Raw genomic sequence first — 17,859 nt, 5'->3', positions numbered from 1 at the left:
CAGAGGTAGGCCGCCCGGCCCCAAGGAGGCCGCCCGGCCCAAGACAAGGTCGGTTGATCAAACCGCCTGAAGAACCGACACCTGGAGGAGATCAGGACTATCCCATGAAAAGGCGGTGCCACGTGGAGGCAGGGCCAGGCCGGCAGGCCTAGGCCAGGCCGCTCGGCCCCACTCTGTAGCTGTGGCGTCCATCTTTTGCGTGAAGATCAAGCATCGCCTCCTCTGCTGCGTACAACTGGCGCTACCTGAAATAACCGCCAAGAACCGACCTTGGCACACTATAAATAGGACCCCCTCACCTCACTTGTAACACACACCTTGGGAGCTTGAGTGCCTCACAAATTCAATTTCATCCTTAGTAGAATAGGGAGAGTGTGAGGTGAGAGCTTTGGTGGAAGCCGGGCTAAAGGGGCGGAGTCGAGTTCTCTCGACCTTACCCCATCTTGTACCCACCTCTGGAAATCTTATAATCAAGTAAGTTTTCCTCGCTTATTTTTAATTCCTCGCTAGTTTACTTTTTACTGAAGTTACTTGCTTAGTTGCTTTCTTTGATCTGTGGGATCCCTTGTCTGTGTGGGCAGCAAGTTCTGTCCATTTGGGGTTTCTTCTTACCTTAGCGCGAGGCGGAAATCAGTGACTCGATAGTTCAGGCGTGGCGCTTAGGCTTGGCAGTTACCTTGGGTTGTGTTCCACCCCATGGTACTGCAGTGGTAGGCGGTAAGTGGTGACAGCCTTGTCCGTCCCTAGTAGTCCACCACGTTCGGGTGTTTTCATAGCAGTAGGATTGCCGAAAGTATGTTGGGCCCCTTCTCATCCCTTTCTGAGCCCTTTACTTAGGCCGCCGAAACAGATCAAGACAGTAGCTTCTCAAGTTATCTTAGTAATTAGGATTCTATCTAGAGATAAACCCTCTACCCTCGTACCACTGCTCCTTAGCGGATCCGGCTGAATCGCTCTAGACCACTAGTCGACGCTTATCGTTCCTTAGATTCGATATCCCAGTCTTACTCACCTGGTGAAAGGTACAATCGGTCTCTGTACGCTTGCGGAGTAATTCGTTAGGCTAAAGAGTGCCAACAGTTAGCAGGCAATGGCCAAGGTCAGTGTATCTCGAACTAGTGGGTCACTATATCTAAACTATCTAATACAACTATTGAATGCGCTTTGAATTACTCCGATCCCATTCCGACCTTGATATATATATGGAATCATCTTGCGCCATATGTATTGAAATTGTTCGGGAGATATGGTCAAAGCCTATTTACGCATGCGCGCGCATAGACTCACTCCGTTCGCTATAATCTCCCTACGATCAGAGTTTACATTGTTCTCTGATATATCAAGTTCCTTCAACTTTTGAGATCCGAGCTGCGAGGCTTACACCCATTCGCAACGACCTCGCCATGGATCGGAAAGATGAAGTCACGCGACTACAAAAATGATTTGTAGGAACACCCCTTTTACAAGGGCAGGTAAAAAGATAACTCGCTCCTACAAATGAAACGGAGCCACTGTAGTAGTTGATCGGCCCATGAAAATGCATTTTTAGAAGCGGATGATGGTGTTATCCATTCCTGAAAATGGCCACCATTTTAAGCACGAATGATGGTATCACCCATCCCTAGAAATGCACTTTTAGGGTAGGGTGACACCATCACCCACCCTTAGAAATGACTACTATTTCTTTGGTTGGGTGGCGTCACCCGCCCCTAAAATTGATTTTCAGGTTGGGTGATGATATGACCCGCCCTTACAAATATTCTCACGTAAAAAAAAATCATAACTTTTTCATATGATCTCGAATGAAGAAAAAGTTTACAACAAAATTATAGAGTTTGACGAAATCTAAAATTTGTAGTTACAACTTTATCATTTAAGGCCATTAAAGTCCAAAAATAATTATAAGTTCTCTAGTTTGAAAATCTACAAGTTTTGATTTGCAAAAAACCCCGAATGTAGAATGTAGAGTTGTTCCATATCAAAGTTTTAGTGGTAGGATCTAAAATATTATAGTTTGTATATTATTCATTTAAGAATATTTAGTATCACAAGATCATTTACTAGTTCTGCTCTACATATGACTATGATTATATAGTATCTCGTATAACTTAAGTCATATTTGTAAAGTTTCCACCATCTAAATCTTTATATACATTGAAATATATTTGGCATATTTTTTCTATATCTATAGTTCACAACAATCATATTGTAGAAGTTTCTTTTAAAATATGCCAAATATGATTTAGATTTAAATGAATTTTAAAATAAAATAAAAAAATATTTTTAGATGTGAGGATGGCGTCACCCACCCCTGGAAATGGATTGTAGGCATGGCCTAACTAGCTCCTACAAATCGATTTCAGAGTTAATATAAAACAATAGCATGTCCCATAAATGATTGTGTAGTGGGGTGGAGAGCAGAGTACGTGTGAGGCTTAGGTAAGGGGTTCGAACCCCGTTTTACGCAAGTGTACATAGTTCATCAAAAAACTATATTCTGATAGTAGAAGGGCTTGGTGCTAGCTGGTTCTACGATATATCTATTTTCCTTCGGCAAAATAGCCAAAATCATCCCTGAACTATTGAGTTTGGCTCAATTTTATCCCTCAACTATCAAAAAGTCCAATTTCGTCCCTAAACTATACAGATGGGTCAGTTTTCGTCCTTATGCTGAGTTGGCACACCCTGATGGACTACCTTGTCAGCGACGAGTTAACTTAGAATTGCATCTCGTAGTAAAATATCCATTTTATCCTCTGGATAAATGAGTATCATGTAGTTTGAAGTGCCTAGCTCATGGCACATGTATCATTTACACTAAACATTGGCATGGTCTGTCACTAATGAACAACTACTTTATCCCGCAGCGTTCATGGAAATAGTCATTTTTTTCTATTTGCCAAGCAAGTGACCAAGAACCCGTTGCAACATTCGTGAAAGTCACTAACAAAAAAAATCATTTGATACATGTGCTGTTTCATACTATAAAAAGCATAAGGAAAAGGTTCATATTTTTTTATTTTCAAATTTGAAGCTATCTATAAGCTCCAACATTCATATTCTATTTTCTCTAACATGAACCAATTTATGAAAAAAACATTATAGAGGAAAAAAATCTAAGAAAGCCCATACGTGCAAAAAAAAAATAGAGAGAGAGCCCATATAACGCATAGCCCATTTGGCCCAACAGCCGCGCTACCACACCACCGTCGTCGCCACGCTGCCTCCGCCTCCAAGCTTGAAAATTCCAAAGCCACCGTAGCCAGGCGGCCCCCTCCTTCCTCCTCCGAGATGTCCTCGCCGCAGTCCGTCCTCCTCCTCCCTTCCTGTCTACCACCCCCATCTCCACTCGCTCGCGTCACCCCGCGCCCGCCCTCCTCGCCGCCCCTCATCGCCCTCCGATTCCCCCGCCTCGCCGCCAAGCTTTCGCCGCCGCCCCTCGCGGCATCGCCCCCTCCACCCGGCGGCTTCCGCGGCTGTGTAGACACCGGCGGCAACGATGGAGGAGGAGGAGGTGAAGGCAGCGGAGGAACGGACCCTCCCGACCCCGGCGACGGGTGGTGGCGCCGGTGGCTCCAGGCCCTTCACCCCGAGTTCCTCCTCCTGTTCCTGCTCCTCCAATCCGGCGCCGCGTCCGCGCTCGCCGAGGCTCTCGGCGCCACAGGAGATGACGCGGGGGGCGTGTGGGAGGTGAGGGGCGGCGCGCGCACGCGGCTCGTGCCGGACCCGACCTGGACCTCCTATCTCATCGCGGGGGACGACGGGTCGAAGCTGGAGGAAGGGGATGCCAAGGGCGCAGGTTCCAGTGTGGACGTGGCCGCATTGCGGAGGCAGCTGGAGCGCTCGTGGCGCCGGTGCACCGATGTTGCTGTCCAGCTGCTGCTCCCCGACGGGTACCCGCACAGCGTCAGCAGCGACTACCTCAAGTACTCGCTCTGGCGCGCCGGGCAGAGCGTGGCGAGCCAGATCAGCGGGGTGCTTTCCACTCAGGTATCGGTGGACATCCGAGTATCTGTGACAATTCTCTCAAGCTGATAGGTAATGTGTAGCGTTTGTATTCCCTGAATTGTGTTGTTCAGGCGCTTCTCTATGCCGTTGGGTTAGGGAAAGGGGCGATACCCACTGCAGCCGCGGTGAATTGGGTGCTTAAAGATGGGCTTGGATACTTGAGCAAGATCATGTTGTCCAAATTTGGCCGGCATTTCGATGTTAACCCCAAAGGATGGCGGTTGTTTGCTGATCTTCTGGAGAACACGGCTTATGGGCTGGAAATTCTAACTCCAATGTTCCCTCACCTGTTTGTTCCGATAGGGGCGGCTGCTGGAGCTGGTCGCTCGGCTGCTGCTTTGATACAGGTTAGACTTACTTTGGTAGAGTAAACTACTGTGGTTGTTTTTAGTAGAGTAAACTATTGATTTGATTTATCATTATTCAACTTTGACAGATTATCTACAATGCTACTGTTATCTATCTTATGTGAAATTGTGAATAGGATGATGCAACAGTTTTAATAGAGGAAGTTTCCTTGTCTGCAGGCTGCCACCAGAAGTTGTTTCTATGCTGGATTTGCAGTCCAAAGGAACTTTGCTGAGGTGCACTATCCTCATATGTGAAGAAATTTTCATTTATTATTAATTGATCATGTTACCTGCTTAAAACCTTTTCCTTTCAAATCAGATTATAGCGCTGATGTTCCTTTATTACTTAATCAATGTGAAATTGTATTACAACATCATATTATCCACCTTATAGAAGAAACTTAATCACATAGACATAGATCTTGCTGATCTTCACATCCTACCAGCTTAGATAATAAGGAACTGGGAAACATTTTATGGTCTCTCTCAAGTAAACATTTTATGGTCTCTCTCAAGTATTTTGGCATGTTCCAATACGAGAGTTATCCTGTCTGCTGTCAACCCACATTACGGTGGTGTTAGAAAAGCTGCACCCACCCAGTGCCTTGATACATGTCTTTGGCTCTTTGCATTGCCTACAACCCAGTAGTCTTGATCCCTTCCATTTTTATTCCCCAATGATCACCCATGACTTTTGTGTACCACTAGTGCCACAAAGGCCTTTGGTGGTCTTATTGGCACATACCACGGTGGGGTCTTCGACTAGGGTGAAGTCGTAACAAGGTAGCCGTAGGGGAACCTGTGACTGGATTGAATCCTTTGAGATGGAAATGGCCTCGCCTAGGTGCCGTTGGTAATGATTCTACTACGGCGCTGCAACTTCGCAAGCTGATCCTAAGTAATCGACCTTGGTACCAATCCATAATGATCAAAGTAGAATCGCGAGCCTGAAGCAAATTCCATGAAACAACAGGTACCATATAGAATAGAATAGTATAGTATAGAATAGTACGAGGAACTCAAGAATCACTATCACATGATGACAAGAACACTTAAGGTATTATATTCAGTAAGTACGTTGTATGCCCTTTTCAATACATTTTAATCTGTGTCTGAAATGAAATGAAATGAATATTCAGGTTATTGCGAAGGGTGAAGCGCAAGGAATGGTTAGCAAGTTTGTTGGCATAGGGCTTGGCATTGTGTTGGCTAATCACATTGGTTCATCTGTACCATTAGCTCTTATTTCGTTTGCCGGAGTTACTGCTGTCCACATGTATTGCAATCTGAAGTCATACCAATCAATTCAGCTGAGAACACTGAATCCGTACCGTGCAAGTAATTTGATTTCTTTGCAGTTCTTTATCTCCAATCTTCCCTGATTTTTACTGTCTCCGTATTGCCACAACTTGTGTATAGATGATATCATGTAATCAATTAGGCTACTTTGTCAGCTTTGTCTTTACTGAACTAGATATGGAACCTAAAATGTTTAGGGAGTAAAGGCTGATAGTTTATTTCTAATAATAGTCCAATGAACTGGTAAACATTAAAGGTACATTCAATGTATTCTTCAGTCTTAAAGATGTATGTTTTATTATTCAATTGTAACACAGTTTCAGATGAGATTGTAGATTATAATGTCTTTCATTTTATTTGGACACATTTTGTATATGATATTGAATATTAGAAGCGTATGTGTACTATGGTAGTGATACTGTTATGGTTGTTGTTGGATCGAGGGATTGGGGAGGAAGAGAGGGGCTGATGTGCTACAGTGCCCGCGGTACTGTTCACAGCAGTGCTACGGCGGCGGCTAGGGTTGGGGCGTTGGGAACGCCAGCCGCGGGGCTTTGCCCACGGCCGGCAAGAGAAGTGCTACGGCGGCGGCTAGGGTTGGGGGCGCAGGGAACGCCAGCCGCGGGGCTTTGCCCACGGCCGGCAAGAGGGAAGGGAGTTCCTTCTAATCTCTTGCTTGATTAGATTGATACATCTCTTCTCCTTATATATAGAGATTTGACTTTGCCCCTAAGTAAGCAACTAATTAACCCTAATGGGCTAAGGCCCAATAGCCCCTCGACTCCTCTAACACTACTCCCCACTCGGACTTGCAGCTCGTCCTCGAGCTGCAATCTAACGATGACTCCACTAGACGCAAACCAAACACCTAAGAACAAGTCTTTTACATCCCGGCTTATTCGAAATAAACCGCGACTCTTTATGTTTGACTCCTGAAGATACGGCGGACACCCTCCGCGTGCTGGACCTGTACGCCTGTAGCCGCCTGGATCCCATGGAGACCATCGGAATGAGAGGGGTGCATAGGTAAGGCCACTTGGAATTAATCGGGACCGCGACCAGCGGACACGTCCTCGCGGTGGCCGGTAGCGGAAAGCGGTGGCGCTAGACGGTGCGTCCCCGCCGGCGAAAAAGAGGAAACTGCCTCCCCTACTGCCGCTGTCGCAGAGTTGGAGTTCGCCGACCGCAGAAACGACACCCTGCTCGCACATGAAGACAGCAGCAGACCGGCGCGATTGCTGGTGGCCGTCCGACGGAACAAAGACACGCCCTCCTTTGCCAAGGTCGACCGTCGTCAAGGCCGCCTCGTGCATCTGCCGGCGCATCTCCTGCAGCCGACGCCGCGCTAGGAGGCCGCGTGCTGCAGCCTGCAGCCGCACTGCCGCAGACACATGGCAGACATCCTCTCGCGCAAACGCCTTCTTCTTCCCGAGCGGCGGCAAGACTACTGCTGCAGGGACGACTGGACGCCAGCAGCTCGCCGCTGCCTACAGCTGCGCCACCGCTGCCTGGATGCCATTCACGCCCCATAGAAGATGCCCTCGCAGTGCTGCTGTGCTGGCACGGGGCTGGGGGCGGTGAACGACGGAAAGGCGGCCGGCAGCGGCGTGGTGGTGATGTTGGTGGTGGCCGCCGTGGCTGCTGGTGCGACCATGATGGCCGCGGACGGCTGGGGCCAGGCGGCGGAGCGGTGGTGAAGTAGGTGGGGAACGCAGCCGTGCTATACCCCGGCGTCCCGCGAGGGACAATCGGCGGTAGCCAGCTGGCGGTTGCGGGAAGGAGACGGGCGCCGAACTTGCAGGAAGGACCCGCGGCGCGGACAAGCTCTCCGGGACGACCGAAACCGCTACCGGAAATGCCGGGATGTCCCCGACCCAAGGCTGCGTGGAGGGCGATGGCCTGCCTGCGAGCGCCGCCAGACGCGCTGAGAGGTCGTCCATCTGGCGCTGCATGCCGTAGAAGGCCGCCGTCAATGCGTTGAGAGCACCCGTGGGGGCGCAGACTACTGCGCAGGCAGCGGCGGCGTGGTGGCCCGTGGCGGTGTTGAAAACTGGCGGCGCGGTGGGTGAACCAGGGCCAACCATGGCCGCCGTGGTGGGAAACATGGACGGCGGGCAGCAGAGTGGGCAGACCGGGTCTTGATCTCTGATACCAGATGTTATGGTTGTTGTTGGATCGAGAGATTGGGGAGGAAGAGAGGGGCTGCTGTGCTACAGTACCCGCGGGAGCTACAGTGCCCCGTTGGTACTGTTCACATCAGTGCTATGGCGGCGGCTAGAGTTGGGGGCGCTGGGAACGCCGGCCGCGGGGCTTTGCCCACGGCCGGCAAGAGGGAAGGGAGTTCCTTGTAATCTCTTGTTTGATTAGATTAATACATCTCCTTTCCTTATATAGAGAGGTTTGACTTTGCCCCTAAGCAAGCAACTAATTAACCCTAATGGGCTAAGGCCCAATAGGCCCTCGACTCCTCTAACAGATATTTTACTCATATAATACTCCTATCTCTTCCAAATTTTATATTTTATTTCTGTATGGAATTCGATGTTGTAGAAACTTACAATTATAGTTATTTCCTATCCTTGTATTAGTGTTCTGTTCTTTGACATTGTTAGCATTCGTTCTCTAGAATGTAATGTTACAGGATGTAAGTGAAGTTTTTTTTCCTTGTCCTTTTCGTGTAGGTTTGGTGTTTAGTGAATATCTATTAAGTGGACAAGTTCCATCTGTCAAAGAGGTTAACGATGAGGAACCTCTGTTCTTCAATCTGTCACTTGGTGGTTCAAGCAAAGTAAGTCAATGTTACTTGTACAACTGACCATTTTTTTTTCTATCCCGACCATTATATTATCAACTGTTAAGCCTTTAGAGCCCCCATGTACAATATTGATAAGACATGTGTCAATCTAGATGTGTTTAGTAATGTCCAAATTATGAGTTTGTCATTCTATTGGATCCAACTTGCTTCTGATTAGGAATGCTCATGTGACATCATTGTATGTATTCAACTTTGGAACACAGTCCTCATTTGTTTTATTTCATATTTCTCATTTTCTGTGGTTTCATGGAATTTTATTTCAACAGGAATGCAAGATATTATCAGCAGAAACAAAAGATGCTGCAGATAGAATTTGTCGGCGGTTACAATTGGGTTCTAAGCTAAGTGAAATTATTGAGACTAAAGAAGATGCATGTGCATTGTTTGATCTCTACAAAAATGAGCAATACCTGCTTATGGATTACAAGGGAAAATTTTGTGTAAGTTCATCTTGAAGCATGTATTCTCTAAATGTCAGTTCTGTTGTTATGCATTAAGCTAATAACATTTTATCTGCTTACAGATTGTACTTAAAGAGGGATCTTCTCCTGAAGACATGCTCAAATCTTTGTTCCATGTTAGTTATCTGTATTGGTTGGAAAGATATATGGGCTTCAAACCAAGCAAAATTGCCTCAGATTGTAGGCCAGGTGGAAGGCTTGAAGTATCGCTGGATTATGCTCAGAGAGAATTCAGCCATGTCAAACATGATGGTTCTGTCGGTGGCTGGGTGATGGATGGTCTGATTGCGAGGCCCTTACCTGTAAGAATACAAGTAGGAGATGTTACTCCTTAGGACATGGCACGATTGGCTGTCCTCAGAGCTCCGCCCATGGAAATGTGCAGTGCGCTCATTATCTGATACAACTTTTTGGAAGAGTTCTATTTTGTCTAACTGGTAGTGTGTTTCAACACTTTACACATAAGCCTTCTAAACTAATAGTCTTCAATCTTCCTGAGGCTCAAATAGCCTCAATGATTACCCACTTAATAGGATGGAGCTGGCAACATTTCTAGTATAGTTTTTGTTAAGAATGGGATTTTTTTAGTTGGTTGGCTTTTGAAGCCTGTACAAGTGCTCAGAGGGTTAAGAGCACTTTTGGGCTACTACAGAGATTAAAGACAGATGATGGAGTATTATCAGTATGCCACATTGTGTGGTTGAGAGTCAATTTTACTGATAATACTTGTCCGGTTTTTTATTGGAATAAAATTCACATTCATATGTTAATGCAATATGTCCTACAATGTAAACTAGTTAACGTGCCAAGTTATGTCTGGCTTGAATCATGGTCTGGCAGCTATTCGTAGCTTATCCAGAACCAAATAACGTACCTTCTGCAACATGTACACAGGTACACAGCCAATGTGAGTTTTCCTAATGTGACTCTACAGCTGAAGTTTCCCTCTTCCAGTTTGTTTTGCCAGTTCTTTCTGTTTTGTTCACTGTGTTTATGTTTTATACTGGTAACTTGGACCGCATCGGTGCTTTAAAAATTGCAGTTAGACATGTATATTGTTGTGCCAATGCTTTATAAATTGGAGTTTAGTATCTTCCGGTTTGCAGAATGTTATGGTAACATAGCTGGCTTGCGAGAACAGCTTCACCAACTGTGAGGACCATATGTGAAGACTCATACCGAGAGTGTATTCTTCAGGTTCTTATCAGTTTTATTTCTGAGCAAGCAAATGCCACATAATTCACAGAACGTCTATCATCCAACAAATTTTACAACTTTATACATACTGAACCATATTGCAATACAGCATAATGTGAATATATAATGCAAACACAAACTAGTTTTGTATTTTGTACATACATGTGTTGGCCACTTTGCTGAAGGATTCCTTCTGCAAGAACTGTCACTGAACCCAGTTACATGCCTGAACATTAAGCACCTACTGAGCATCGGTGTGCGGCTGAGTTCTCCCATCATAACCAGAACCATGGAAAGCAAGGCTGAGATACCACTCATTTTCGCCACTACTGCCTTTGTTTTTGCGTTGGCTGAGAACACTGAGGCCATTGCCAGCAGATATCCGACGGCCAGATTAAACCAGAGAATGATGTAGCTGCCTTGCTCCGGGTCAGGTGGCAAGGTTGTTATGTTCAGGAGGCAAGCCGTGATCAGGCATAGTGAAAAGGTCATGTGGTTACTGGCTCCAGCAGCTCTCAGGCTCTGAACTTCACTTGCCATTTCCTCGTTGCTCTGTGCCTCTTCCTTTGGCTCGACCAGCCACAGGACGAACTTTCCAACAAATTTGTGTGTTTGGGACCGGAATCGCGGTGGTGTAAGGATTGTGCCTAAAGGAAACGGAAGTAAAAATACTGATGAAAACAGTATAGTACCGTTGTGTATGAATTTTATTTTAAGTGAGCAAATAACCTTGGACTGGTATTATGGAGTGCTATCCGGTGCTGACCCTCTTCAGGACCCACTTTCCTTGGCCTATTTTAGAAGCAGGGGAATATGCTGATCATATTGGTTATAAACTATGAAAAAAAACTTAAAGCAACAATTTTGGAGGACGTTTTTTTTTGTTTCCCTCCATAAGGACAAACCCGTGGTTGGCATCTTTGTAACAGGGAAATTTCACCGCGACGTTGTACGCCACACAACAAATTCTTGTGAAATCTTTCTGCTGGTAGGGAGAGAAGAAGCTGACCGAAAACACGCAGCAGCGACAGGTTATGACGATCGGAAGAACTGGCAGCACTGTTCATTGCCACAAGGTGCAACCATGAGAACAGGAATGATTAGTGAAATCCAGCTCCGGGTCTTGGAATTATCAGAGGAATGAGCACACAGAAGCAGCGCTGTTGAGCGATTCAGTCGCTTGATGCAACAAGGCACTGGGAAGGCGGTAGTATTCCTCTACTTTTGATCTGGATTACAGTTTCAGACTAGGATTCAGGGGAGGCCTAGCCACCAACTTATATAAATTCTACCAGTGATGAGTCAGGCATAATCATCTAAGCATAGGTATCGTAAGCGCTGGCATCATCCCCCTGCAACGCTGAATCGTTGGCCGGCCATCCAGATAACTCACTCTTGACCTTGAGGAAGTCATCGACAACTGAACGCTCGAAGGTGTTTAGTTCCCTCCCAAAAAATTTACACTCTGTCATATCAATTTTTTTTTTGCTATTTAGAAGTATTAAATAAAATTGGTTTATACAGATTTTTTATAAATCGCGAGACGACTCTAATGAGCCCACTTGGGAGACCGAAACTTATCTAAATGAACATTATCGTGGTTTTCTAGCTTCCCTCCAAGGTACACGCACATTCCACACTTAGCTTAATTACTCGAATCTCGGATCGAGATTCTTTTTAAGGGGGTAGGCTGTGACATCCTAGAGTTTAAAAATACTAAGCAAGAAATATTGAGTGTGTTTCCATGCTTAATAAACAAGAGAAATTTAAATATACATTTCTTTTCGGAAGATAATATATGTGTATGTATGAGTATGCTTGTGTATGTATGTGTGTTTATGTGTATATGAAGTTTTTCACATGAAATGACGAATCTTTTGAATCAAGATTTTTAAAGATTTAAACTGAATTCTTTTCAGATTTTAAAACAAATATGCTTAGAGGATATTTTCAAAAGTATAGCTCAACCAACATTTTGCCCAAAACCGAAGTATTAGCATTTTCAGTGTGAAACAACTTTCATGTTAAAATTTTATCGAGTTTCCATACAAAAGTTGAAGAAGATTTGAATTCAAACTCGAATCGATTAATAACGTACATTCGTCGGGATGTCAAATTAACTTTTGAACGAACTCTCAAACGAATTAGTGCCTGAAACAAAAAGTGTAGCATTTGAAATTCTTTACAACTTTCATATTCAAAGCTTTTCATGTTTCAACAGAAATTTGTGAGAAAAATTTTGAATTTTTGAATCAATTTAATCTCTCTCTCTCTCTGCTCTCCCTCCCCTCCCCTGTTTCTGCCGGCCGACCGGCCTCATGCCACGCGCCGCCCGCCCAGCCAGGCCGCCTCCCCGCCACCTGGTTCGCCCAAACCGACGACCCCAACCCGCTCGGCCTCGCCACGCGGCGCCATCCCGTGCGCGCACGCCGAGGACCGCCGACGAAGCGCCACGGCGATGCCGTATCGCTCCGGCCGACCGCACTCGCTCTCTCTCTCGCCCAGGATCTCCTAGAACCATCCTGTGAGCTCCACAATGCCCTCACCCCTCTCTCCTTCCTCCCTGAGCGCGAGAGCCAGCTCCACGCGCCCCTTTTCCGCCTGGAACGGCCGCCGCCGCCACCATGCCCGCCGCCACCCCTTAGCTCGCCGCGGAGCTCACCCCTCCACCCATCCTCGTGCCCAACATCACCCGCAGCTAGCTTCCTTGCCTCTCACCGGTGCTCCCCGACCTGCTCGACGCCGCCCAGGCCCACCGCACCGCCGCCGCCGCCGCTAAACGCCGCCCCCGGAGCTCCTGCTCCGCGGAGCCGCCGCCTCCGGCCGTCTCGCGCCCAACCAAGGCCACCCCGAGGTTGCTCTCGCCGCCCACATGCTCCTCCTCCTATTCCCCCTCGCCGCTGGCCACCGCAGGCGCCGGAATCCGGCTAACCGCCGCCTCCCCTGCTCCCAAATCCGGCCAGGGGCCTATCCGCGAGAAGAAAACATCTTCCAGGGGCCTTTGTGCAAAAAGAAATCCTTTTTCCTTTTTGTTTTCCAAACCAGCAAACTTGTAAAATCAATATAAATTCATAGAAAAATCATAAAAATGCAAATCCAAATGTTCTGTAATCCTTGCAACAAGATCTACAACTTTCATTACATACACATGTTTATTTTCGGTCTGTATTTTAATCTAGGAAAACGATTAGATTTCATAGACTATAATTATTCTAGAAGTTCTACTCAGTATCTATCTCTGATTTTTGGCTGGTAGGTAGTACATGCCATGCTTAGTGTTGTGTAAAAATTTTAGCACCATTTGACCTTTGTAACTAGATGAAACCCTAGTCTTGGCTAGATCTAGTAAAATATTTTGCTTTTTATTTCTGGATGTTATGACTTAGATATATGTATGAAACTTTTTCTGTATATTTCCAATACTAAATGAGCACCATTACCCAAGTTTCAATATTTTTAGATTTGTGTATCTATTTCTTTGATTTAATGATTGTTTAGTAGATATTAATTATGATAAATAGTTTGTATTGATAATAAATCATGAAAATATTTCTGAGTGTTCTTTTTGCATAGTTTAGCTTGTCCATGGAGTTTGAGCTCTAGTTCATGATTAGAACAGGATCTAAAAATTAATCTTGATAAGCTGGTGTATGTTTTGTTTATTTTCTCCTATTTATTTCTGTGCAAAATAAATCCTGAAAAATTCACAGTAGCTAATTAATCCCTTTTTAGACCTACTGTTAAAGTTTGAGATTTTTTTATACTCTGGTCTAACCTGTATAATTCAATCTTGTTCTAGGAGTTGTCTGATTACATGAATTGTTCTGGATTTTTGGCTACAGGTTTTGGGATGAATTTTGCAGGATAGCTAGTTCTGTTTCCCTTCTGTTTGATGTAATTTTTGTTGAATTTAATACTATATGTGTGCTGAGTTGTTGATTTATTAACCAACCATGATTTAATTGCTATAGGAAACTACTCCCACTTGTTTAGGAGTTTAGTCTAGCTTTCTTGTGCTATTGATCATGATGTCTTGTGTAGTTAGATAGGTTATATTACTACTCTATAAACGATTGCCCAGTAAAATATGAATGAAAATGTTTCACTCTTTAACTTCGGGTTTTGTTTGCGTTACACCGTTATTGTGAAATAATTCATAAATTCCTACCGTCCCTCGCGAGAATTATAGGAGTTGGTTGTTTAATACCTGCTGCAACTATAAGGCTTACGAGCGGGGCTGTGGTACCAGTGATGCCCCATTTGTTTAGTGAAATTTGATAAGGCCGCAGTGTGTGGTAGTGGTGGTTAAGCGTTTGAACGTACTAACCACATGCCGAGAAATATGATAATCGGTAAGCATAAGTACCTGATTGGACCGGCAAGTGGACTTTACTTTCACCTTCTTTGAACGTCGTTTCTCATGCGCGCACATGCGGGTGCAGAGTCGTCGTACTCTATAGTCGAGGACGGTGACCCTGATCCACAACCCGGAAAGAAAGGGGAAATGTTGCACGTGTGACTCTGGGAGTATCCACGTGACGTGTGTTTAGGTCTGCCTTGCAAGGTTAACAAATTCGATTCGAATTGTCCGCTTCTCACGGTTTGGGACTGCTTAACACTTCTGCTGCATAGAGTAAGAAGTAAAAGATAAGGATGGTGAATATGGTCGATTGTATAATAAAAGATAATTGTTTTCACCATGCATGCTTTTGGATAGATGCTCACCTAGACTGGTTAATTGAACTAGAACTTGAAAACTATAACCTGCATTTAAGGATCTACTCTTTACTGCTTTTCGGCAAAACAAACCCCTCAAGCCAAAAGCCTTACATGTCTAGATAAAGGGCTAAGTATACCCTCAGTCGGGTAAGCCTTACTGAGTATTAGAATACTCAGCCTTGCTTGTGGCTATATTTTGTTTCAGGTGAAACCTTTGAGGATATGATTGCCAGTTTGACTTGGCCTTGCACTCTTCCGCCTGGTTGGTCCGTGGAGTGGGATGCGTCCCCGGCCAATGATGACAAGAACGAGTGATGTCTTGTATCGGGCTTTCTCGAGACATCCATATCGTCGTTAGTTCTCGTGTTTACTTTCCGCTATAATAAAGGACTCTGGTGAACTTCTGTTACATTGGCTTGAAAAGTACTTTGTTAAATTTAAAACTTGGTTTGTAATTCTGCGTTTATGTTAAACTTTGTGGTGTAGTATTTTGTGAGGTGTTGTAATCTCTGGACTCGCCTTCGCGTGAGTTATGCTGCTTTGTTCGATCCAGGTTTAAGTGGTTTTATCGAGATTTTACCCGACAGGACCTCTGATGTGCTCCGTCTGTTGTGCGGGTTAAACCTAATTACCTTTGTAATGATAGTTAGCGCACTTAAGCCGGTTTATGTCGGGCGGTTCTGCCACAAGCTTGCACCATACGGTATGGACTGACGCAACAATTTGACTTCGTTTACAGGTCCAGGGAGATCTGATGTGGATCCAAGACCTCTTGACTAAACCTTCACTTGCACTGTCGATAAGCATGTGTATATTATTTGTCTCCTATGCTCCGGCCACCGGCCACCGGCCACCGGCAGACCAATTGTATTGGAGCAACAATCTATCCTTGGCCTCGAAGGCAACTAATTAACACGATACAACTTGATAGGACTCCAAGTCGTCTCTGGATTAGATTTTACTAGGAAATCTCTACCCCGTGTATTTTAGTTAGTAGGATGCGCTCTTGAAGGAATAGTCCGGCCGTGATCAACATCAGTGATGCAGAATCTCATTCCTCACATCTTTTTTTTTTGCGAAAGGGAAGGTATATTAAAAAAGCTGGAGCACAGTGCACCCCCAAACTTACACCCCAAACTTACACATAGGACCTCAAAGAAAAAGAAAATTACATAGAAGCCCCTAGAAGCCCTGTTCATCTTCCATCTTGGCTCCGATCGACCCGGCGGAGCTGCCGGAGCACAGTCGAAGCCAACACCTCCAAATCTTCCGCCAACAGACCCCAAATCTTGGTGTAGCCGCATCATCCACCATCCCAGAGCTCGGACCGAGATGGATTTGAATCCTTGAATGAAAATCGGCAGTCTCGTCGGAGGAGGACAAGAAGGAGAAACCTCCAGCCGCACCCGCCACAGCCGGTCAGAGGAGGAGCCGGCGCCTCCACATCCGAGGGGAAGCAGAAGCCCAGCAGTGGATTCGCGGCCGCCGACGCAGTCTCCGACCTGGAACAAGCAGCCCACGAGGGGGCACACAAGATACTTCCCCAACGCAAAGAGGAAGACCAAAGCTAACCTCAAGATGACCATGCTGGGGACGACGCCGCCGCCGCCGCCGGAGAATCGCTGAGGAACCCTAACCTTGATGCAGGCGCATCCGACGCAGACAGGGAAACGACGCATCGTTTGGACTGTTTCTTCTCTGTCTCTCCCGATCCCCTCCTGCTACAGTCCCAGCGAGGCGAACCGGAGGCGACCGGTGTTCCGGCGCCACTTTCTCCAGTCCCCCCTCTTCTCCGGCGGCCGCGTAGGAGCCGGAGGGGGAGGGGAACCGGGGGATTTGGCGGCCGGCTTGTATAGCTCCTTTCTAGCCTAGATCTAGATAGAGTAGCTAGGGTTCCCCACGGCAATATACTCGTTGCGGGGCTTTTGTTTCTCGCCGCCGGCGGTTCTTCGCCGTGGGGGCGCGGAAGGTCTTCCTAGGCGGCGGATCTGATGAGCGACGCCATGGAGGGGACGTGTTCGGCTCCGGATCCAGTTCGGGTTTCGGCACCTGCTTCCTCTCATTCCTCACATCTTAATCCAACTTCCTTTAACTTCTGCAAATCCTATCACCGTGACAATGTTGTTTCTTCCCCATTTACCTTCAATCTTTTGCTGATTTGCTCCTATATTTTTCTTGGATAGATATATATGGAGCATGAACAATATATTAAAGGTATTTTCTGGAATAGCAGAGGTCTTTCGGACTTGGCTAAATATGGTTATGTTTCTGATGCCATTAGGGATAACAAGCTTGACTTCGTCGTTGTGATGGAGACTGGGAAACAAAATATGTCTAGAGCGAATCTCACTCACCTCTCCGGAGGTGCGAATTTTGTCTGGCATTGTCTCCCACCTAGAGGGCAGTCGGGGAGGGGGGATACTAAATGCAATTGTTCTTGATGTATCCTTAATTGTGGAAGGGAAATTTTTTATTAAATTCCATCTCCGAAAAAAAACTGATGACTTCAAATGGACTTTGATGGCAATCTATGGGCCGGCACAGGATAATTTTAAATCAGTTTTCCTGTCAGAACTCGTATGTACATGCCAGCAAAACCCATTGCCAACTCTAATAGGGGGAGATTGTAACATCATGAGATATAGCAAAGAGAAGAACAAAGATAACTTTAACCCTCATTGGCCATTCCTTTTCAACACTGACATAGATAGTTTCGATCTTCGTGAGAAAAAGTTGACAGGTAAACAATTTACCTGGGCAAATTCTCTTGCCGATCCAACTTATGAAAAACTTGACAGAGCACTGATGACATCGGAATGGGAATTCAAATACCCTATGGTCATGGTTCATTCATTGGATAGAGGGATATCTGATCATGCTCCTCTCTTTTTAGACACGGGGGATCCATCTTTTACTGGGATCGCTAAGCAGTTCAAAATGGAACTCAGTTGGTTAACCCATAATGAGTTCAAAGAGCGCGTCATCAAAATTTGGAATAAACCGGTGGGCG

The 17,859-nt window shown here is 45.8% G+C and overlaps 1 protein-coding gene and 1 long non-coding RNA gene across 2 annotated transcripts; one reads left to right on the top strand and one right to left on the bottom strand.

The window, feature by feature from the left end:
- Positions 1–3,217: 3,217 nt before the first annotated feature.
- Positions 3,218–9,656, top strand: LOC120682207 (protein root UVB sensitive 1, chloroplastic-like). Its single transcript, XM_039964009.1, has 7 exons — positions 3,218–3,990; positions 4,080–4,355; positions 4,536–4,592; positions 5,498–5,696; positions 8,339–8,445; positions 8,739–8,912; positions 8,996–9,656. Exons 1-7 carry the CDS (start codon positions 3,292–3,294, stop codon positions 9,266–9,268), a joined length of 1,785 nt encoding a protein of 594 aa, XP_039819943.1. The 5' UTR covers positions 3,218–3,291; the 3' UTR covers positions 9,269–9,656.
- A 506-nt stretch (positions 9,657–10,162) lies between these two features.
- On the bottom strand, positions 10,163–11,455 carry LOC120682208. Its single transcript, XR_005678287.1, has 3 exons — positions 11,140–11,455; positions 10,860–10,922; positions 10,163–10,777 (listed from the first exon to the last, which is right to left on the bottom strand). It is a non-coding gene; the product is annotated as an uncharacterized LOC120682208 (long non-coding RNA).
- Positions 11,456–17,859: the final 6,404 nt, after the last annotated feature.

Source organism: Panicum virgatum, chromosome 7N, assembly GCF_016808335.1.
Source record: "Panicum virgatum strain AP13 chromosome 7N, P.virgatum_v5, whole genome shotgun sequence".
In the NCBI taxonomy this organism is placed as follows: domain Eukaryota; kingdom Viridiplantae; phylum Streptophyta; class Magnoliopsida; order Poales; family Poaceae; genus Panicum; species Panicum virgatum.
This window is presented reverse-complemented; position numbering and strand designations above follow the sequence as displayed.